Source organism: Chiloscyllium punctatum, chromosome 20, assembly GCF_047496795.1.
Source record: "Chiloscyllium punctatum isolate Juve2018m chromosome 20, sChiPun1.3, whole genome shotgun sequence".
Lineage (NCBI taxonomy): Eukaryota > Metazoa > Chordata > Chondrichthyes > Orectolobiformes > Hemiscylliidae > Chiloscyllium > Chiloscyllium punctatum.
This window is the reverse complement of record NC_092758.1, coordinates 46,745,322-46,769,413: the sequence shown is the minus strand read 5'-3', so window position 1 is coordinate 46,769,413 and position 24,092 is coordinate 46,745,322. Positions and strand designations below refer to the sequence as shown.

At 38.7% G+C, this 24,092-nt stretch overlaps 1 protein-coding gene across 5 annotated transcripts in view; it reads right to left on the bottom strand.

The window, feature by feature from the left end:
* Positions 1–24,092, bottom strand: part of LOC140492103 (protein phosphatase 3 catalytic subunit alpha-like) — a 426,658-nt gene that overhangs the window by 5,155 nt on the left and 397,411 nt on the right. For all 5 annotated transcript variants that reach the window (XM_072590850.1, XM_072590848.1, XM_072590851.1 and 2 more), the window contains one exon: positions 21,868–21,965. In XM_072590850.1, coding sequence (XP_072446951.1) covers positions 21,868–21,965 — 98 coding nt within the window. The remainder of the gene's footprint in view (positions 1–21,867; positions 21,966–24,092) is intronic.

The window sequence follows — 24,092 nt, the reverse complement described above, 5'->3', positions numbered from 1 at the left end:
TTTCAAACAGTATAGGGCTCGTAAATAAATACTAGGTTACATTTACAGCATAACTAATTGTATAAAAAGCAATAGATGGGCATTGAGTGGCATTTTAATCTTAAAAGCTAATTAGTCAAATACAAATTAAAATCAAGATGATGTGTTGCTGGTGTAGCATGAGGGAACTGGTGGAATCCTGAGTGATTCACAGTAACTACATCTGTAGTCAGTGTCCGCAGTTCAAAGAACTTTGGCTCAGAGTTAATGAGCTCTAGGCAGAGCTTCAGACTCCGAGGTATATCAGGTAGTGGGGAAAAGTACCTGGATACTTTGTTCTAGAAGACAGTTATACTCTTTAAACTAGGCATTTCAGATTTGGTCTATGGTCAGAAACAAGGAGGCGTGCCTTCAACTATGACGGGTATACGTATCCAAAAAGGGAGCAATGGAGGACCCTCAGCCCTTACAAAATGTTCAACATGTTCAAAGTTCTTGCATCTTGTGGATAAGAGCAGGAATTGCAGGGAGTATGAGCAAATTGATCACAGCAACTAGGCGTACCATAGCTGGGGAGAATATTGTTTGGGGGGGGGGGGGGAAGTAGAAACTGTTGTCTGTGGCAAAAAACATGAGACCTGAAGATTGTGCTGCCTACCTCATGTCAGGGTTAATTACATTGCAGGACTAGAGAGGAAATTAGAATGGTTGGCATGGTCAATGTGGGTACTTAATAAATTTACCCTTCGCCATCTTCCACTGGAAAAAGGGTGCAAGCGATAGTCACATTAATTTACAGAAAAGCAACACGTTTTCCTCAAATAAATCTGCAGGGTCCAGGGTGGTGGCAGATATGGTGGTTAGAAGCCTTATGTTAGCAATATACAAATTGTCAAATATTGTGTTGCAGCTTTAAGGAGAGAGAAAAAGATCTTAGAAGTGAACTGAGGTTGAGGCTGGGATATATTTATTGCATTTGGGCTCCAATCTTTCTAGCATTAGGAATAAATAGAAGCAAATGTTTATGCTGATTATCTAGAAGAAAGCCTGAGGGCAAGAATTACATATAAAAGTAACAAGTGGTTGAGCTGCTGTAGGGAAGAATAAGCTCACTTTCCATTGGCCAATAGTTGTAAGTTTTCAGGACTATGTTATTAATTGCACTTAACAGATGCACAGCTTGGGCTGAATGTTGCAAGGGCTGTCTGCAAGAAAGGGTATACAAAGAGGCAGCCGTCCGTACATTAGCCGGGAGGTATCAACTGTCAACAGGACACTTGCTGGAGGGAGCTTTTGCCAGAAATGGAAGTTAAGAGTTCATAGTGGGCACATGACAGGGGTTTAACATCATCAAAAGGTAACTGTCATAGGTTCAAGATTTGACATAATATATCTTGAGACTTTCTGTATGAAACCCAGGTATAGGCAAAATGATTTGCCATTTAAAAAAATGTCCAGGTACAGGTCAAGTAAATAGGCCATAAGACATCTAGACATAGGAATTTGATTAGTGTTTTAATGCACTGTTGGGGCTAAAAGAATTGCCTTGAGAATGTGAAAGCAAAATGTCTTTGTTAGATCAGTTGACAACCTTCAATTGAAGTTTTAGAGAGAGAAGCATTCAGCAACTAGCAGTAGCTACATAGTTAAGGTACACTGGGATGTAGGCTATCAGGTCCTGGGGATTTGTCAGTTTTTAGTTCTAATGCCCCAAAACTTTATTCTTCCTGGTAAAGGTGAATCATTCAAGTTCTGCCTTCCCTTTGACTTCTTGGTTTTCAATTTACTTTTGAAGAGTTTACCTTAAGAGTTTCAATTGAAGAGTTTTGCACTGACTATGTTAAAACCTTGAAGGACATTGTGAGTCAAGAGACCAGGTTCAAGTACATTGTGAGACAAGAAACCAAGAGAAGACTTCAGCAGTTCCAGGATCCATAGAAATACAAGCCAACATGCACTGACCTTGAGAACTATGCCATTAGAGGTAACTGTTTGAATGTTAGGTATTAATCTTTGTTGGCCAATAAAACCTGTTATGTTGCATTCTAAATTACTGAGTAAGGTTATTCCCCAACAAGAATTCTCTTATTCTAGAGTTTAGCATAGAAGGGCTCCCCTCACTTTGGTTTAAGGCGATTTTGGGTGGCAAGCTCCAAAGCAGCAATAGTGGTCTGGAGCTTAGACTGATTCTTAACAGCTCCATGGGCCCTTTAAAAATCTAAGTTCTTTTTCTATTGGAGAGGATTGCTTAATTGCCTGCTCTCTCAGGCCCAATTCCTGCTATGTGACAGCCAGCATGAAAAGGTAGCTGTTCATTCTACTTGCTTTTTCATCAACCGCCTCACGAGGCTGAAGTGAGGAGGAACATAGAACATTACAGCGCAGTACAAGCCCTTCGATCCTCGATGTTATGCCAACCTGTCATACCAATGTGAAGCCCATCTAACCTACACTGTTCCATTTACGTCCATATGCTTGTCCAATGACGACTTAAATGTACTTAAAGTTGGCAAATCTACTACCGTTGCAGGCAAAGCATTCCATATCCTTACTACTCTCTGAGCTGGGGAGCTTGGTGAAGAAGGTATCTGTTGCTGTTTCTTTTAAAACCTGAGGATGTAGGCGATCAGGTCCTGGGGATTTGTCAGTTTTTAGTTCTAATGCCCCAAAACTTTATTCTTCCTGGTAAAGGTGAATCATTCAAGTTCTGCCTTCCCTTTGACTTCTTGGTTTTCAATTTACTTTTCAGTATATAGTCCATCTTTGTCTTTTCCCTTTCCTCCTTTACTTTTCTTTCTCCAACTCTATAGATAAGCAATTAACAAACATTCATTACAACTCTTCCACAATTACCTCAACTTCACTTACTCACATCTGCTTCCTGTGAGGACTTTATTCCATGGTCCCACTCCTCTTTCACCATTACACCTGTTCTCAGGATACAACCTTCCACTCCAATGCTTCAGACTTGGCTTCTATTTCCTGAACCAAGCTTTCTCCCATGACAGTGTCTGACCCATTTCCTGAAATTCTGTTCTCTGCCCCTCCTCTTTCTCTCAGGACCATCATTTCTTTACATCCAAAACCACAATCAATGGATCATTTTCTGACATGTCCATCACCTCATGTTTGATGGCACTACCATCTTTTCCTCTCCTCCCCCGCTTTCAGCTTTCCAAAGAGACTGTTATTTGTGCAACACCCTATTTAATAACTCAATTACCTCTAAAACTTCTTCCCTTTCTCACAACACCTTTCCATGCAAGCACAAGAAATACAACATCTGTCTTTTTAACTTCCTCTCTCCTCACTGTCTAAAGCTCCAAACATTCCTTCCATTTGAAACAATGATTTATGTGTATTCCTTACAACATATACTTGCTGCTCACAATGCAGTTTACTCGAAATCAGAACACCAAACATAAATTATGTAGTGCTTTGCTGAACACCTCTGTTCAGTTCGAGATAATGAGTTATTTTTCATTTTAATTCTCCACCTTATTCTCAGGCTGACTTCTCTGTCTTCAGCCAACAGAATTCCATTGAAACTCAACATAAACTCAAAACACAGCATCACATCTTTCGATTAGATATTTTTCAACTTACAAATACTACACTAATTTGAATAATCTCTGCTTCCATTTTGTTTCATTTCCTTTGAATGCTTCAGTCTGAGTCTTATTTTTGCCATTTTGCTCTCAAACAGAAGCTGTTAATTATTCTGTCAACTATTTTCCTCTGCATAGATCTTATGTTATATTACTTATTCCATGTGTCTCTGCACAACAGACTTTGATCGTATTCAATGTTTCCCAGCAGTAGACGTTTTAGCAATGGAGTGGGAGACTCTGTGCCCCAGTGACAGTTTTGATAGGTTTAAAGGCCTCAACTCATCCATTGTTACTGTTGCCAAGGGCTTTCTCCTCCAACATGATTGGCCATTTTGGCATACTGTCCTTTCTGCAGGGAACTGAAGGAAATCTTTATGTGAGGTACTGTCACATGATACCTGTCTCATCAATGTCCACCCTTTCTCCCAGAATGAAAACCAAGATGGTTCAATATTTAGTAATCTGTATTTAGTGTGATCCATTCTAATATGTTGCTGCTCTTAAAGAGTTAGTATACCTCCCCTAAAAGTGATTTCTTGCCTTTGTCGTTCTTCATTACTACCCAAACTTTTCCAGCACCTTGGTTTGCTGAACCAGAAGGTCATCTGTCTCTAATATGCTAATAACATAAAAAACGAACTGTACTTTTCAAGATTCAGGTCCCAATCCATTTTCATCTGCAACCATGTATCCATAATCGCTACCAGATTATAGTTATTCATTTCTATTTGGCTCAGTTCTGTTTTGTTTTGAATACTTTATGAATTCAGATATTCAGAAATCATCTCTTTATCTCTTTACTCTCTTTTTACATGATAATCTTAACTGTCAGCTGACTCTTAGATTCATACTTTCTATCCCAAGATTTAACACGTCTTCCCAAATTTGATCCCATGCTCACATTATCCAGTTTAAGATTCTCTCTAATTCCCTCATTGTGTACTTGGGAAGAACACCAGCTCCAGCTTACTTCAGATGGAAACTGTCCCATTGGTATAGATCCCACTTTCTGCCAGTACCACAGGAACTGGATATCACTTTTCCCACCTCTATCTTTGAGCTACATGTTTATTTCTTCATCTGATTTGCCCTATGACTTTTAAGATTCGTCTAATTTAGAATCTAGGTCATCATACTGCCTATGCAGAAGCTCCTTCTTTGTCCTACATTTATCATTGATACCTGCATTGACCACAATAACTGAATCCTCTCCCTCCCACTCTAAGTTGCTCTCCAGTGCTGAGTAGATGTCCCAAGCCCTGGTACTAGGCAGGCACTACAGTCATCTGAACTCTCTGACAGTGTCAGTCCCCCTCACTACACTGTCCTTTACTACTTCATTTATTTACAATTTCATTTCTTCATACTCCCTCCTCTTAAGCGGCTTCCTATAACTCAGTGTCATGGTCATCCTGTATGTATCATTTCATTTTTCCTCCTGCTGCACTGATCTCTGAGGTCTGTGTATTGCAGTGATTTCAGGAACTAAAATCAATGTATCTGTATATGCGAATGGTGTGTGAAGACTCTGCAATTGGCTACGTCATTGGTGATCACCCCTGTAGCCATGACTCACATCCAGACAAGCTGAAAATTACCTCAAACTCATGACATTTGCAAAGGCTGAGGTTCCTGTCCTCTGTTTCTCCATACCTGCCTCACTCACAATCACTCTCCTGTCCTTGCACACTGACCAAACTAGACAATGCAAACCTAACAGGTGTGATTGCCTTCTGGTACAAAGATTATTCATAACAGTTGAACTGTTTTTTTCCCTTCTGGACTGGTAATTCTGTCAGCCTGTATCATTGTAGTCCTTTTGACTGGGTCTCCTGACTCTTCCCCCCCCACCCCCCCACCCCCTCCCCACCCCCTGCCTCAGTCTGCTTGCCATCTTAAATGTTCAGAGCTTCTACAGTTAGCTGCTACTTTGCTCCTGCCAGATGTACCACAAATGAAACTCCAATGTTCCTAACATGGAGAAGATCTGCAAATGGACATGAACTAATGGGCCATGTACTGACCTGAATCAGCAGCTATTGCTGTGGCTGTTGTCTGTACTTGCTTTTCAAGAAATTAGAACATTTTCATCTTTAGAATGAGGAATGGGTAAATGGAGAGCTAGGACCAAGATACCTAGTTTGGATAGGAAAAGGCTGGCTAATATAATATAATTACTGCTTGGTAGCTCTTTGCCCAAACTTTCACTTTTTCACATTAAATTGTTTCACACTGTTAAACATGTTGCTGATGGTCAACCAGACTGAAGTCTTAATGGTTTTCCCACCCCCATAAAACTCTTGGAAGTTCAGAAAGTAAGCTCTTAATGATCAGCCTAATTAATGAGTTGTTTGTCTTCACTTCCCCATCTATCACTTACCCATCATGCTCTTACTTGGAAAAATGATCAGAGTTAGGAAAGGAGGTGGCAGACTGGCACATACGTTCCAGTGCCAGATTTTTGTTTTTCTATTCTAACCCACAAGTACCACATTCTCTCTGCTGGTGTAACTGCTGTAACATTCACCTAGTTGTTAGATAAGATTTCCCTTATTAATAAATGTCGAGATCCTTTTGATTTGTGTAACAGCTGCAACTTCCCTTGGAAATAGAGAGAACACTTCTTCCAGTTATTAACACTTGTACAACAATATTAAATGTCATTGCGTATCTATTGATGGTGTGGCTTCCCATTTTGAATCAGCTCAGGCTGTTTATGTGAATTATAACCTTTGAATAAGGTTGTGAAATTGAATATGCAGATTTAAAGTTAATTGTGATAATATGAGAATATTCAGGTTGATTGTTTTGGATGAAAATGAATAACTTTGTTACAGTTAATTTATTGATGTTGGAATGTAATCATTTCTCCACCTGTACCTTACAATGACTGGTATGCTTTTATAGTTAAACTGAAAACACCATTGCTGATTATACTGTGAACTTTTAATCTACTGTTATATCTACGACAAGCTACATTTAATCAAAAAAATTTCAAAAACTATAATCATTTCATATATCTAAGTGTAAGTACCACCACAATATATTAGAAGCATATTTACATTACGTCAATGAGTAATTGTACAAACGCAAGTAAACTTAATGAAGTCTGAATTAGAAAAAAATGTCAATTGTAATATAGTAAAACCACAGATATGTGAGGAATATAATAATTACTTTAATTCATAATAATGTTTGTGTATTTCCATCACTTGGCACAAGATGTTCTGATTTTACAGTATAATAATGAGTTACTCAATATTTGTATTTCAGTAATGTAAAACAATAATGAAATACAATGGTAATTTAAGTGAACATTGTGTCCCACCAGTTTCATTATTTTTGGTATTTTTGGCATCACATTTCCTTGATTAGTTGAGAACCTGGACAAGAAAACCACTGACTTGTCTGCATTCTGTCTTTCCAAGTATAGCTGACAGGTCTACAGCAGACTGCAGAAATGATTAGATGAGACCCTTCATGTTGCATATTGTTACCATCTAGTTGTTCAGTCAAGAATGGACAAAACTAATGAGCTACAAACTTTGGCTTGGCACAGTGAGTGCCATCTTTTCTCCAAACCAATCCCCCCAATGCACATTTCTAGTGCTAGGTTCACAGGCTCACATTCTTGTGATGGCATTAACATGCACACAGGGAGTGTCCAGAAGAAAGAAGTAGGCAGATCAAATTCCAGAGTTGCCATTCCAAAACTCAATTCTTCAGATATATAAAAAATTTAATTTTTCACAGTTGAACCTGCATTCAAGAACATGAAGAATCTTCCACCATCTTCAGCCCACCTTCTATGCTATTGGAAAGAGGACTTTCAGGTGATTTGCTGATTGATTTCTATTCACTGTTATTGTAATTATAACAGTGTTTGACAGTTTCCAGTGTTGTGTAAAGTTGCTCAAGTCCACAGAAATGCTGTGATGGATATTGAATGACTTTAGGAATTCTACACAAAACTCTCACTGGGCTACACCATCAAGGGAACACGCAAAGAGGAAACAAAGGGCAAGCTTCTAGAACAGGAGGCAAGGGAAGGGGGAAAGAAAAGGTCCTCTGGAAGCAGCTATATTTTCCTGGAAGCAATTCTCCAACCTCAGTTTCAGCAATAAACAATTTGTTCAATATTTCTGCTTCAGTCAGAATTTCCAATCTGAAATTTGATACTTACTACAGCCATAACTGCAACTGCTGAGCATGTCCAGTGCAACATTGCCAATAGCAGTATGGCCAGAAACCTTTATGCATCAGATTCATTCCTACTTGGAAATTGTAACTATTTCCAGTTCACTTGTAACATGAGATTTAACACACAGATAATCCGAAGGTCATGAAGCAGAGAATCTTTATTCCACTAGCATCAGGATTTTACAAAGTTATGAAATGAAATTAAACAAGGAAACAGTATTTACATGGAATTAAACCACTGGTTGACATTCGGTTGAGGAATTCATTTGTCTATCCCTCTCCCCATGGTGCCTCATGCGACAAAGATACCCTTTCTTCCAGAGAACTCAACAGCTCAAGCTCTCTGTTTGGCACCCTCTGTCACCACTGTCACCTTCTGCTGGAGGCCCTGTTATAAATAACCCTGCTTTAGCCTTGTGTGACGTTCAGCTATCCATTTGGCCATTCTCTAGTCTGATTTTCAGGATAAACTGTGACAAGCAGGCTAAAGTGATGTTTATTCTGTCTAGGGTCTCCTCAAATATTGAGCTCAAGATGAGCATATTGTTTAGAAACACAAGCAGGAACTGTAAATTAAGGCAGACAACAGTTTTATCTCTCAAATGCATGAAGGTAGCAGGGGAATGACAAAGCCCAGATGGTATTCTTGTATATTTCTAAAGACCCATGGTAACCATTCAGAATTCTGTCTTTTCAATATCTTGTTCCGCGATGGGTAGCTGCTTATAACATTAGGCCAAATCTAGACTGCAGAAATACTTTGCATACTTGAGAACTTGTAAAGCTTTCTTAATCCTAGGTAAAGAGTAAGCAACCTTAGATATCTTTTCATAGCATGCCTGGTAATCATCAGAGATCCTTAGTTTTCAGTTTTTCTTCCGGTCAAAGACTAAGGGGAGACATTGGACTTGATGACTCTTGGATGGCATCTCACTCCAAAGATGTCTGAAAGTAGTCCAAAGTTTCTTCCCTTTGAAGTGGGCGACATCCTTAACAAAGGAATCCTTAAAGCAGATGCGAGAAGTCTGGCCGGTTTTGAAGAAGAACCTGGGCATGAGATGTTCACTTTGCTTCTCTCTTCACAGGTGCTGCCTGACTTGCTGAGTTTCTCCAACGGTTTGATTTTATTTTAGGTAAGGAATTGGTACTGGATGGTCATTTACATTCATAATTCTGTGGCTTCAGCAGATCATAATACCCAATGTCAAATTTAGTTTTATTGAAAGTCATCCCATACTTGGTGACAGAAGCAATAAGTTACCTCCTCAGGGTCTTCTCAAACTCACTAACATCCATCTTTGAAATGAGATTAGAGAGATATTTCAAGCAGTGAGTCCACTGTCCACAACAGTAAGGATACGTTTGGGTTTTCTTGATGGGTTGTAATTGTCACTGGAAATCTGCACCCACCCACAGGATTACAGAGTGGGAGCCCTGCTAGATGTAGCATTCCAACAAAGCCTGATGTTGACCATTTGCAGAGGGCTGGTATGAGCCTTCAAGAACAGTGGTAGTGTGGGTGGGTGAGACAACATCCAGATTTCCTGTTTTTCAAACATTTCAGAGGTTCCATATAGGATGATACAACTGGAGTGTACAGCGCAAGGTCAAAGACTCCTCAGCCCTACTTGCTGAACTTGTAAGGTAGTAGCAGTCACCATTTATGCTTTCCAAGGATGCCTGGATTGTTCTCAACATATTTGACCCAAATACCACCGGTATGCTCAAACTCCTTCCTTCTACTCAAACATTTGCTGCAGACATTTGAATATTTGGACCTCACCCCAATATTTCCCAATGGCCTTCCCAAACAGATATTCTATTGTGAACTCCAATTCCTCTCACACCAAGGAAACTGGACACCATAACCAGTTGTGCACCCTGAGTCCAGTCTTCAGTCACTGGATCTTCGGGTATTTCAGGAATTCCTCACATCTGACCAGTTTCCTACCTATTGTCAAATATAAGCAGCAGCTTCTTTTCTTCATACTATCAAACAAATGCAACTGGGAACCTATTCCGGTTTTGTCTAAAGGTCCAATTTTCTCTGCCAATGCTCAAGCCTCTAATGATACCAGAGCACCATTGACCTTCCTTGAGGACACAACCCATTTCAGCTCTTCCATCATCCACTCCATCTAGGCCAGGTGCTTTTGGCTGCCAGGACCTGTTACCTGTACTGTGGAAATGGAATTGTATGGTCAGCCCATAGATCATGAAGCAGGGATTCTTATTCCAGTGGCAGCAAGTTTCATGAACATGAAGGGGAATTAAAGTTAAACAAGAAAACAAAAGTATTTATGTAGAATTAAGCCTGTACTTCACAACTTGTCAACACAATATTTTGTCTGGCTTTCCTTCTCTCCATGAGACCTCTTTCAGATAAAGGTACCCTTTGTTCCAGAGAGGTTCACACAACTGCTCAACTAATGTGCTTCCTCATTGTTTCCACCTTTTGCTGGAGTCACCATTACATACTGTTGCAAAATACAGACCACTATGGCTCCATATTCCAAGAAAACTGACATTTCCTCCTGTCTTGCCAGCAAGAAGCAGATGGAGTGAGTGAGCACACAGATTTATGAATTTGCTTTGTGGTGCCTGTATATGGCACTGAGATTTACTTCAGCCAAAGCAAATTCATGATCGTAACATCCTGTTAGTGTGTTGTTATAGCAAAGTGTCACACAGATCAAAGCCTGGTATTTTGGGAGCAGTCTTCATTCTGCTGTATCACTTCCATTGAGCCAGTATAACAAACCAGTGGGTTCCAGTGCACAACAAATGAACGTGTTTGCCTTGGGAGGATGCATATAACATTAACCATACTTCTATGGAACTATCAAGCTGTTTAAAAGGTGCATTTGCTCCTTGGACTGCTTTGCAGGTGGTATGTGGCATGCTTCACAACCTCGCCATCATGAGAGCACATCCCTATCACCAGCTACGCGACAAACAACAACGTAAAAGGAGCAGGAGGAAGGGAGGAAACAACCAACAGTTCCTTCCTGGCTTGACTCTATGCAATCATCTCACTTGACAACAGTACCAGGAAAAACAACTTGATCCTCATTCACCACAAGTCCGACACCTTATCTTCCCTCTATTACTGACCATCAGTGCGTTCTTCTGACTACAATGCAGAAGTCACCACAAACTACATGTTCCAAACAAAACTGTAAATCAAACATGCCATATTGCAAACAATCATCAACGCATCTTCCCCTTGCATTTTGCTGTATTCCACGTGTCTATGCCTCTTCTAGTGTTTCTGCATTCTCAGCTCACAGAGTTGATAGCTTTCAAAGGGACAGAGTACAGATTTGCCTTTGGAGAATGACCTCCAGCAACTCCAGTCTTTGATAGCCTAGCTTCAGGCTATATTACCTTTGCATACTTTGTTGCAATCTTGACTGTCAGATTGGCTGACAATAGTGTGGGCACTGGCAAAATGGCAATGGTGTCATCCTGAGAGAGGAAAGTAGATTGATGCTTCATGCCCATTCTGAGACAGCATCTCCAAAATCCAAGGGCAGTTTGCTGCTTGCTGTGATAGACCGCAATTCTCTTTGAACAGAGACTAGTCATACCATCAATCGAGTTTGCGTGACAACAAGTTGAACTTACTTGAGAAAAGTCTTTGCTTGTATGGCAACATATTTGGCTGCATTACTTCAGCCTTGAGTTATCACTGCAGCACCCAAATGTTGAGTGACTTTCACACTTGCTGCAATATAAGCTGATTCATCAGCCATTAGATGCTGCAAGTTGTTGGGATTTGCATGTGTGCAAATGGAGTAGGCCACGATTTCCATGATGGAAAGGATAGGCTAGATGCTCTGCACAATGCCTTGTTTCAAGTTTAAAATCACACAATACCAGGTTATAGTCCAACAGGTTTATTTGGAAGCACTTCATACTGAAATTGATTGCAGGCTTTCCAACAGATCTGCCAATGCAAAAAGCATTTAAATGCATTTATTGGCCTGCGACAGTAAACAGCCTTTTCAAAGCCCCCAGTTGAAAGTCCTGCAGTAGAACTCATGCCAACTTTGACCTCTGGTGAACTAACACATGGATGATGAACTCCCCAACCCTGGCTCTAGCCCAGTCATGCTGGAGCCTCACAACAGGCAAACCCCACCAACGAGTCCAGTATCAGTGTCTGAGCTAGAAGCTGCCAATATGAAAGAGAGTGACAATGTTTTTCTTCATTACTGTCTTCCTGTTGTACCTGACTGATGAGATTGCAGTTTTTTCATTAACTGAAGATGAAAAATACAAAGGTAGGTTGTAGAATGACGGAAATAAGATGTGAGAGAGATAATGATCTGATACAATGATGCCATTATTATCGATGATTTCAGACCCAGTGATTGGTATTTCCTCAGTCTTGGTTGTTCCTCCAACAGTGACTGGTGCATCCTGCAATGTTACAGAGAAGTGAAGTATTGCCAGTTTGGTGTTACTGCCTCTCGTTCTGCACTACCTTGACAGGGAAGTGTGTCAGTGAGTATGGTGTAAAATGATATGGACATGGTTAAACAGTTGACAGTGTTCACAGTGTGATATCTGCGTATGAAATATACAGCACTACTAAGTGTGTAAGGGTAAAGTGAAGGTATGAATGATAGGTATGAATTATGGTTGTTAGAGATTGTGTATAGGTGAGTGTTGGGCGTATGGAATATTTAGCAGTCTCTGAGGCAAATGGTGCAGCTGCCAGAATATTTTATTCCAAGATGCTGCACCATTTGCCTTTGTTAGGCCTTTGAACCTCTTTGGAACTACATCCATATCCTAGATTTTACTCTTGACATTGGCTGCCACAGCTCTTAAAACAGCTGTATAGAGTTTTCCTTCTGAACCTTGTATTCTTCTGTGGACAGATGACATTTTTCCCTTTCCCTCTCTCTCTGGCATCACTTACGGTCTCCTGTTCAGCTTGAGAAAACCTTTAAACAACTCTTTCTCATGGTTTGTCAATGTTCTATCCTTCCTCGGTCATAATCAATTGTGAATGACTTCCAACACCTATTGCAGCCATGAAACACTTCCCCTTTAAGATCTACAGAATCACTTCAGGTAGTGCAGGCTAGCTTTAGCTCTTGTTAGTTTCATAGAACTTGTACCCTCAGAGCAGGTGTACAGTCACTGAACAGCACATTGTTGGCTACATGCAGAATCATTTAAATTAAAAGGCAACACAAAGTTTGTGTATGGCCTCTATCCGAATTATTGAGCATGGGATAATGCCATATTGTGATACTCATCTATTTCTAGTCCTGTCCAATTTCATGCCCATCACTCTGTGGATAGCGAATTAGAGACCAGTGGTTTATTGCTTGTCCTTAAACTTCCAATGTCAGGGAACCCAAACTCTTTGTTTGATGAATATTAATTGCAATGGCAAAGCTACAAAACTAATAATACAGGAAATTCTGAATGGTTAATCAGACAGATGTGAGACTGTGACAAATTGAAGCAGAAAAGAGAGAATACCTGATTGTTCTAAAGGAAGAGATGACAGAAAAAAAAGAGAAACAGTTCAGAGAAATAGAAAGGAGGAAATATTACAGTTGTGACTAAAACAGCATAGAATGGAAGGTTAGCAGGAAGAAAGTTTTAACAAGTCAATAAAATTAGTAAAAGCTAATTAGAAAACATCTGTAACATAGGATTATAATTAACAAACACACACAAAGCAATTTTGACTAATACATTAAAAGAATGTCTGTTCATCAGGCCTATCGTTCTCTGATATTGTAGAAACACAAATTGTTCAAATATATCGGGGACATATTTGCTTTCAACTCTAATCATTCAAAACAAATAATAGAAAATGAGTCATTGTTGTTTTAGCACAAAAATAAAGAAATATTTTAAAAATGCAGTCACAGTTTACAGATCGTGTCATTCAACTACATGTTTTGCATATACACAGAAGTGTTTTTCAATATAAGAAGAAAAACACAAAAACAATTGTATAAATCAGAGCTGCGCCAGTAACGTAGCTTTGGATTGCAATGAAGCCTAAAGGTGCAAAACATTATAACTTCACTTCATGAAAAGCTACCAAGTGATCCATTGGCTGCTCTCGATTTATTTTCCATTGCTGTGAAAGAGCTCATACTCCTGCTCACATTCTCACTCTCAAAGCACTAACATTAAATTTGAAAGAGAATGGAGCAGTGTACATCTTTTTATTGTTGGACAGACAATAAATGAACTGACAAAACAATCCTGTTCTGCCAGCTCCACAACATATCAGACTCTTATTTGCAATTTAACAATGCCCCTAAATTACATGTATTCACTTTGTCCTAACAGTTAATTTTCCCAACGTTAAAAGCTTAATTATATTTGATTGATAATTTAGGATCTCACAGCTCCTTCCATGATCTTGTCATGAAAATTTTCCATCAAGTATCAGAAATGAAAATCAAATAACAGCATTTTTTTTAAGGATACTGTACCTTATAGATAAATTATAATAATTTCTTAACTGTCTCATGAAGTCAGTTTTAATAGGAAATTAAGTTAACCTTTACTTCAACATGAAAAATTTTCAGAAGTCAGTCTGATTTTAAACACAACGTGCATTTTTCATTAGGTGAACTAGCAAAGTATAGAATGGGTTAAAAAAAAATCAATATTTATTTTTACGTATCAATCATTAAAGCTAGAAACAGGCAAGAGTCATTCAGTTGTGTTATGGAGCTATATCACTATACAGTATAGTGGCCCTCGTATTCCAATGGTGCAATAGTCATTAACACAGAATGGACTGGGGTTACTTGTTAGGACCTTATGGAATATCAAACGTAACAGACCATAACTAAAAACGTTAGACAAAAAGAAACCTAATTCAACTCCTGGCTGATTATTAAGCTGAGCCATCAACTTACCACTCACCCCCACCCCCAACTACACCTTACCCAACACTTACATTCCCAGTCCTTGACAATTACACCTGCTCTCCCAACCCCAACTGACCCACCCCTGCCAACTTAATGCATTTCCACAAATGGGTTACAAAAAAAACCTTCATCCACCCACCACTCACCTCAACCATCGGGCAGAACATCCTCATTCCTGTCGGCCCCGCCACCCACTTCCTCCCCGCCTCTGCTCTGCTGGTGGCAACAACCACCTTGCACACTGAACCCCAACAGACACTAAACACTTCACTACTTACCTGGAATCCTAGTCACTAGTGACACAAGTACTTAAAGAACTGCAGCCCTAACCCCACAGTTACATTACACACCGACACAGGTTTGACCTCCCCCAAGTATCCTGCACAATAGATGGTGTGCTGATTTTACGTACAATCTGCGTGTCTGAAGTAACCAGGATCAGACTTCCTGACTAGAAATGCGCATCTCCATCCTAACAGCAAACAAATCTAACTGAGCGCTACTCCTCGGAATATCCAGACTATTATATCAAAATTAATATGAGATTTAAATATTTTGCTAGCTAGTTTTCTATGACTGCAGATAATCCATCCCTAATGGGAGTGCAAAACAGAAATAAACAATTAGCAAAAAGTTATTAATCATGTCTTAAAAGCACCTTTTCAAGTGAAGGGAAACCACAATGCTTTATGTATCCACAGGTAAATGGACATGACTTTTGCTTAATTACAAATATAATTTAATAATCCAATTCATACATCTGTTTAGGAATGGACATTATTTACTGAAATGAAGCTATGAATATTTTAGTTACTGATGATATTTTAACCATGACAGATGCCCAAACAGAATAGCTTTAAGTAAGAACACTTTCTATCAATAAACAATCAGTGTTTTACATATTTTCAGAGCAAACAGTAGCTGCTTTTGCAAGCATTATTAACTGTACTGTTATTCATTTGATTATTTTTCAAATACTTATTCAGCAAAAGACTAAAGAAAAATAGAAAACACTGATATTTCAGAACACAAAGCATAATGAGTCTTCAGAGTATTAATGTGTTACATTAATTATATTTGTCAAAATTAAAATAACTTTGGATACATTTTCTTCTGCTGTTTAAATTACCAGTAGCACAAAGTCAACAACACACATGCTTCATTTCAAATGAAAATTACATTGGGATTCTATGAAAACTTCATTGAAAAAAGTTTAGAAATTCCAATTTGGATCTTGAATTGTGATTACGCTGATTGCAAAGACAATGAGCTCTTTGATGAATTCTAATGGATTATCTCATTGCCTCAATGAAAGAGTGTTCAATAAAAATTAGGAAAAGAAAGAAAAACTGGCTCTGCTCCAGTATAGATCATAGCAGTGAGACCAAAGATCTAATGGCATTACCAAAATGTAACAAAGAATTAGAAATATCTTTGTTATTACATGGCAAAAAACAGCTGAGTGATATCATGGCAGAGAAGAATATTTATTGGTTTTTGGTGTTTCATGTACTCAACAAATGAAAAAAAAAGCCTCCTAAATTTTAAGTTATGCATGTGATACTACCTTCAGAAAATGGTGGTAATGTTTGAATTGTAATTGGTAAATGATTGTCCCTTTAGCTACAGAAATGGACATGAATCAATAATAAAAGTTTTATTCATTATAATTAATTTAACATACTAAGGTCCATTATATCAATAAATGCAAAAGGAACAACTGCAGTGATACACTAATGTTAATTTCAGCCACAAAAGACTATTATTATGTAATAATGACATCATGATATGTAATATGTGACATTCCAATATAAATTACTGGTGCAATGGAGTCAGTGTAGTGTGTTCAGTCAGTCAGTTATGAACATGAAAGTAAAATTACATCAGGAAGCATAGAATTCAGACTATATGTCTGAGCTATCATAATAGTGTGAACAGTGTTGGAAAAAAAGCTTAAGACATCTGTCTCAACAGGGACCCAGTCTTTGTGGTATATGTAACATGAGCTATCATATAGGGCTACACTCAGACCATATTATACTGGCAATGGTATCTGGCTCAAAAAAAATGTCAGCTTTAACTTCACAAAATGTAATAGGATGCATTCTTATAACTTCTAAGAATTTATAAGAAGTTATAACTTGATATCAAGTTCCAATGTTCTAATTTTGTAAAGGAATACAATGCATGATGAGAAGCTTTTAAACATTAAGTTAATAATTAACTCAATAAATAATCTGTGTTTCATCTTCTAAATTCAGGACAAAGGAAGAGAACATTATGCTTGAGATGCCCTGTCTATGATGGGATAGGTGAAAACTCAAATGACCATAATTCTACAAAATTGGAGATTCTGATAATGCAGGAGATGATTGGATTTAACATATCAAAGACTTGGAATAGTTGTCAATGATGATAAGGAATAAAGCACTTTAGATGCAATAACAGAGGAAGTCATCTCTGATCTTGGGTACAGTCTGTAGGTTTTGTGATGTGAAGGTGCCAGTGTTGGACTGGGATTGACAAAGTTAAAAATCTCACAACATCAGGTTATAGACCAACAGGTTTATTTGGAAGTACAAACTTCCATAGCACTGCTCCTTCGTCAGGTAGTCAAGATTAGAGTGGTGCTGGAAAAGCACCACAGGTCAGACAGCATCCAAGAAGCAGGAAAATTGACGTTTCGGGCAAAAGCCCTTCGTCTGATTCTTGATGAAGGGCTTTTGCCCAAAAAATCGATTCTCCTGCTCCTCGGATGCTGCCTGACCTGCTGTGCTTTTCCAGCACCACTCTAATCTTGACTCTAAAGCTGGGTAAGGCATTTCACCACAGGGATGTTGTAAAATGACAAATGCTGTAGCCTACTACTTCAATTTCAGCTCATTTTTATCATCTTTTGGAGAGTATTTAACAATCTGGGGTATCTTGCTTGCTGGGATATACTAGTTGTACTGTCCATCTTCACTCAAATGGCTATTTTTGGTGTGCAATACTAGGCAACTTGGAGTCGTTAAACTGTAACACAATAAGTTTTCAAAATCAAGCTGGGTACTATTCAACCAACATTTGAACACGTGTGCATGCAAGACCTGGATAATAATAAAGAACAGATTTTTTGTCATCTTAACCATGGATCAGTAGGGTAACTGTTATTTCCTCACCACCATTTAGTTAACTAAATGTCAATCAATCAGTTTCAAACATGGACTATTCCGAGCTTTATACTGGCTGAGGCCCATGCAGCACAGTGTAATCAATCACTGAGCTATCAGGAAAGTGTTAAGGAACTTTCTATTTCCAACAGATTCATATTCAATCATCAGAAGTATGGAACATGAATGGATTACTTTAAAACTAAACATAATAAAAACAATGAAATTACTAAAATAAATTTTACTTTGGACTTTAAATTGTAAAATCTAAACAAGTTTCAGTAAACTTCTACAATTATCTTGGAATGAAATATTCCAGCATGTCCTTCTTGGTTTAGACTTTGAAATTGCATTTAATAGTAGCCATTGTTTGAGTACCAAGGGTGGCCATTGGGAATCATAAGGAAATCTGATGCTCACTCATGCACTTCTGCAATAACAAATGCCAAATACCATCTTGGTATGGCCGTAAGCATCCATGCAGCTAACATCCTCCTGAAGTGTGATAGTGAGGCACATCAGGAAGTCACTAACAATATCATTTTGATCAGTATATCAATGGTCTAGCCAATGCCCTCTCCTTATGTCAATTAGCTGAATGCATTTCAAACAGCAAGGAGAATGGGGCATTGTCAAAAACTGTCAACCTGCCTTTTCTCCTGCAGAATAAATTGTTGTGAGATTGTGAAATTTGGCATTCTTACATTTGATCTGCAAATGAAAAGTTTCAGTGGCATGAGTCTGTTCAGCTATGAACTTTTCTTCTTTCAACAGATCATTAGTAGACAAGACCTCCTAACTTAGCATTTACAATGAACCTACATCTATACAGATAAGGAAATTGCATACATTAATATGTGCTGTCACCCACCTTCACAACATTCTCAGTCATGAGTATGATAAGTAGCTAGATTACACTTAGACCATAAAACCAAAAGACATAAGAACAGAATTAGGCTATTCGGTCATTATGTCTGCTCCACATTTCAATTATGGCCGAGATAATCCTCAATCCCATTCTCCTGTAACCCTTGCTAATTAAGAGCATATGTGCCTTCAAGATTTGCCTGCACATTCACTCTAAGAATTTCTACTAACTAAAATTTACCATTTACTAATCACTGCAGGATATTGTTACAGAAAGCAGGCAGAAACTTGTATGAATATTTATTTGCTGACAAATGAGTCTGTTTATAATAGAACATTTAATCACCCAGTCATTCACAAAAATGGGGCCATTATAACATTTAAATGTTAAACATTTGATTTCTATAGAGGAATTATAGAGGATCATAATGCCAGCAGAATTATAATTTTTTTCAGTTTGAGAACATAGAACAATACAGCACAGAACAGGCCCTTCAGCCCACGATGTTGTGCCGAACATTTGTCCTAGCTTAAGCAGCTATCCATATACCTATCCAATTGCCGCTTAAAGGTCACCAATGATTCTGACTCTGCCACTCCCACAGGCAGCGCATTCCATGCCCCCACCACTCTCTGGGTAAAGAACCTACCCCTGACATCCCCCCTATACCTTCCACCCTTCATCTTAAATTTATGTCTCCTTGTAACACTCTTGTACCTGGGGAAAAAGTCTCTGACTGTCTACTCTATCTATTCCCCTGATCATCTTATAAACCTCTATCAAGTCATCCCTCATCCTTCGCCGTTCCAATGAGAAAAGGCCTAGCACTCTCAACCTATCCTTGTACGACCTATTCTCCATTCCAGGCAACATCCTGGTAAATCTCCTCTGCACCCTCTCCAAAGCTTCCACATCTTTCCTAAAATGAGGCGACCAGAACTGCACACAGTACTCCAAATGTGGCCTTACCAAGGTCCTGTACAGCTGCAACATCACCTCACGACTCTTGAATTCAATTCCTCTGCTAGGGAAGTTGAAATGAAACAGGCAGGAGTCTATTCAATTACATTGTGTCTCAAACTACATCTTTTTAAAGCACAATATAAAATAGTGCTTGCCAATTTTTTTTCTGTACTGTTAACAATTTCATAGCTTAGAAATTGCTGGAAGCCCTTGGTGCCTCAGTAAGAACTAAGAAACTAGGATAGAGAGCTGTGGGGTGGGTGTGGATGTGTTAGAAGGTAAAAGGAATTTTTAAAAAACTTTTCACTGGCTCATTTGTGGCAGGCATTAGACCTCAAAGATTGATGAGTTAGGCCACACCTACCATTAAAAGATACTCAAGCACTTGAGGCCTTACAGGTGTAAACACTCAGTCATTGTTGCCTTGGCGCTCACAACTCTCGAACCTCATCTCGCTATCCCACAGGGGACCCCGTCCCAGTATACAACCTTTAAACAAAAATATATTCCTGCCACTAATGGCTCGAATGGAACAAAATTGACTGATTGTCTACATTTACAGCACTTTGAAAATACAATCTTGCAAGTCTTAATTTGTTTTATCTTCATGCTTGTGCAATTGTCCACATCATACACTTATGCCAGCTTAGTGATTGGACGAAGGTTGGCCAGGTGGATCTTGTTGAGAATGACATCCCTGATTGGGGCAATCAGGGTCTCTTCGCTGACAGATATATAAAGAGGAGTCTCGCTCGAGGGAGTGGCACTGAGCTAGCTGATCAGAGCTCATGTACTAGGCAAGTGTAAATAAAGGGTGACTTGGTGATGGGATACCGGCCTCTGTGCAGATATTTCATTTGCCAAAGCAAGAGCTATTCAGTTGGAAGGTTCACAGGAGGACCATGTCTGGCACTTGGGATCTTCCTACATGACGATGGGGCAAGCACCTTGCCTGTACTCACTGCCATCCAGCAGTTTTATGAGGATTTCAAATTCCCTGCACAAAATATTGCTGACACCGAACCAAATCAGGCCAATGATAAAACATATTGGAATTTCAATGCACCTATTTAATTCTTAATGCCCTATAACACTACCTCTCAAAACTGGTAAGTCAAAAAGTAACAGACTAGTCATTTACTGGCTCAATATTCATGTCTTAGATTTTTAATGCACAAGATACTGATGCCTATGAAGAACACAAGAGTAAATTTTAATTTAGCCATTTAAATTTTCAGTCAGGAAGAATAAATGGCATTTAAAGAAAGTATCATAGTTAAGACTTAATCAAAGGAGCAATGACTGAAGTCAGGACTTTAAGTTGCCTTTTTAAATATCTCAGCACTGAGAAACCAATTACACCAACAGTTAGTAGAATGAGCTCCACCCTGAAGTATTGATTATAAATTTTAAGCAAGTCATTAAACCTGGGAGACATCAATTATTGATCCGTCACATCTTCAATCCCAGGTGACTGTGACTAAACTTATAGTCCTAGTCTATAGTTCATTTCTAAGATCTAAAGGCATCCCATGTCTGACTTAAACTTGGAATTACTATAAAATAAGTTATTATTAGTTTATTACACCAACAGCTTTCATTAATAGAACATGTCCCTTTCAAAAGAATCAACCATTATCCAACCCAGAATAACTGGATTCTTACAAATACTTATGTCCTAGTCACATGAGAGCAGCCTAACTGCACCATACAGGAGTGTCCAATATCATGGAGTGACTAAACAGGATTTTATTTCTATAGTTCCTCATAAAGGGAATTCCCAATTTCTGCATGACTTTTGCAAAGGAAATGGTTGTATGTAATGTTCTTGCAGAAAGCAGGAAATAATTTTTAAATTGTCCAGAATTTGCAAGTTGCTTGCAATACTTCATGATTTGTATAACTATTATTGGCAATCAATACATCAAAAACATGTATATTTACCTCCTAGGTTTAACTTTGTTTGTATCATAAAAAATAACTGTGGACATTTTAATGTTAAGAAGTTTTAAAAAAATAACTATTTCTTCTCAGTAGAAGACAATCTGTAATAGAAATGTGTAAAACAGCTTAATAAGAACTGCTAGGGAATAACAGAAGGTTCTTGTCATCAGGGTACAACTGACGTAGGCACAGTAAAGGAATATGAAGGATGGACTGCAAAGCACACCAACCGCTTTGTAAGGTCTGTTTGCCTCCAGAGAGCACTCCACTGGGCAGCATACCGGTTGGAGTCAGGCCTTTTAAAGTTAAAACACTCTCACTCTCCTCTCTGAAAAAGAAACAAAATAGTTGTGATTCTTTTCCTGGTATTCATCAATACTTTGCTTTTTCAAGCTTCTTTCAATTATAAATTTGAAATGTAAAATTAAATACAGTGACAGCAGAGATTACATGCAACAAAAGTAGTGCCCATTCTGTTGGGTCCCACTCATGGAGCTGAATTGTATGATCATAAGCCAGGTGAGCCTCCCAACCATACGCTCACCACAACAAAATGAAATAAGATACGATAAAGGCAGGTCAGCATACACTGCTACAAGCCTCTTAAATTAAAATGATGATTGGGCCTGATAGACCACTTTGAAATGTTTATTTACTGAGCATGTTAATGATCCAATCACAGCAATTTTGCATTAATTTTTTCATGCGTTGATGTAGAAAAAATTGGCAATATTTTAAAATAACTATAATGAGGTAGGGCAATAGTGAGGGGAAAAACGGCCTGCCACTGGGAACATGTCTGAACGTAACAATATTTTCTTCTAGTGAAATGGCAGTACTTAAGATTAATTTTTAAAAAACATTTTGCAGCTTGCCAGAAGAAATAAAGGAAGTGCAAGTGGGATTCTTTGAATTTGTAGCCTTTATTGACATCCTGTTATAAAATTATCAGCCCATTTTTGCATGACACAAGCACACAGGAACTGGGAACAACAGTAGACCATTCAGCCCCTAGAGCCTGCTCTACTATTTACTAACATCATGACTGATTTCATTGCAGTCTCAACTCTATCTATGTCTACCTACCTCTTTATGTCCACCTCCCCAAATTACATTTGATTGTTGATCAACAATCTGACTCAGCATTGAATATTTTCAATGTCTAATGTCTACCACCCTCCACAAAAAAGAATTCCACAGATGAAAGACAATTTGAGAAAAGGAAAGATTCTCCTCCTTCCAGCCTTAAATAGGAGATCTCCAAAATTTTAGTTTGTGGCCCTTAGCTATAGGGATCTACACAAAGGACATACAAATCTATAAGATGTGCACGTTATCTCAGCATCCACCCTGTCAATTCCCCTCACAATTTGATATACTTCAATAAGATCATTCTTCATTCTTCTAAGTTCCAATTGCAGAAACTTCCTTCATAATCCTCTCATCTCAGGAATCAGTTGAGCAAACTGTCTCTGTTGCAATTTTATAATTTTTTAATTAAGGAGATCAAAACTGCACGCAACAACATCAGATGTAGAAGCATAAAGACACTAATCAGCTATAGCAACATTTTCCTACTTCTTTATTCAATTCCTCTTACAATGAATTAGCTGAGTTGGCTGGACAGCCAGTTGTGACGCAGAGTGATGCCAATAGCAGGTGTTCAATTTCTTCATTGGCTGATGTTACCGTGAAATCACTCTCCTTCTCAAACTCTCCCATCACCTGAAATGTGGTGACTCCCAGGTTTAACCCCCAATTGTCATTTCTCTCTAATGAGAGACCAGCCTTATGGCTGGTAGAATAATGGCGACTTTACCATTATCATGGAAGCAGCTGTTACTAAAAACACAAGCAATTTTCATTGCTGGGATTCCACAGGTACTTGCTGTGACCCTGAGAGCTATAATTTCTGCTTAACAGTTTCCAAAACCTTGTCATTGTCAAATTGGGGCACCTGTAAATTTGTTATTTGATTCACAGCTCCAAGTAGTTGTTAGGAGATTAGTTGCTTTGATGTGGAGCTAAGAATACAAATATTTGTTTTCAGAAGAAATTGAATATTTGGGAGACTTTAATGTACTGAATAGGCTTTCATAAACAAGAAATTTATAGACAGTGCCATCTGAAATAAATACTTTGAACTTTGTTTTATTTTGTTGTAGCATGGCTCTTCTGGTCTGCCCAGGGTGGAAACTGGATCAGTTAGTGAGGTGGTTCTGCACAAACCTTGCTTAGGTCTACAAAAGGCTATGAGGTGGTTGGGTGGCAGAGGTTTGTAAGGAAGGTGGTTGAGGGCATTGGTGGGTGTATAGTGTATGGAGGACCTTGGGAGTTGGTATGGAAGCATAGGTTGGCATGGAGGGTGTGTGGGATTATTAGGTGGGGGGGGGCAGTGGGTTAACAATTTTGAACCCTGGAAAGTGTGTCAGAAGGTGAGACAGGGGAGATGTGA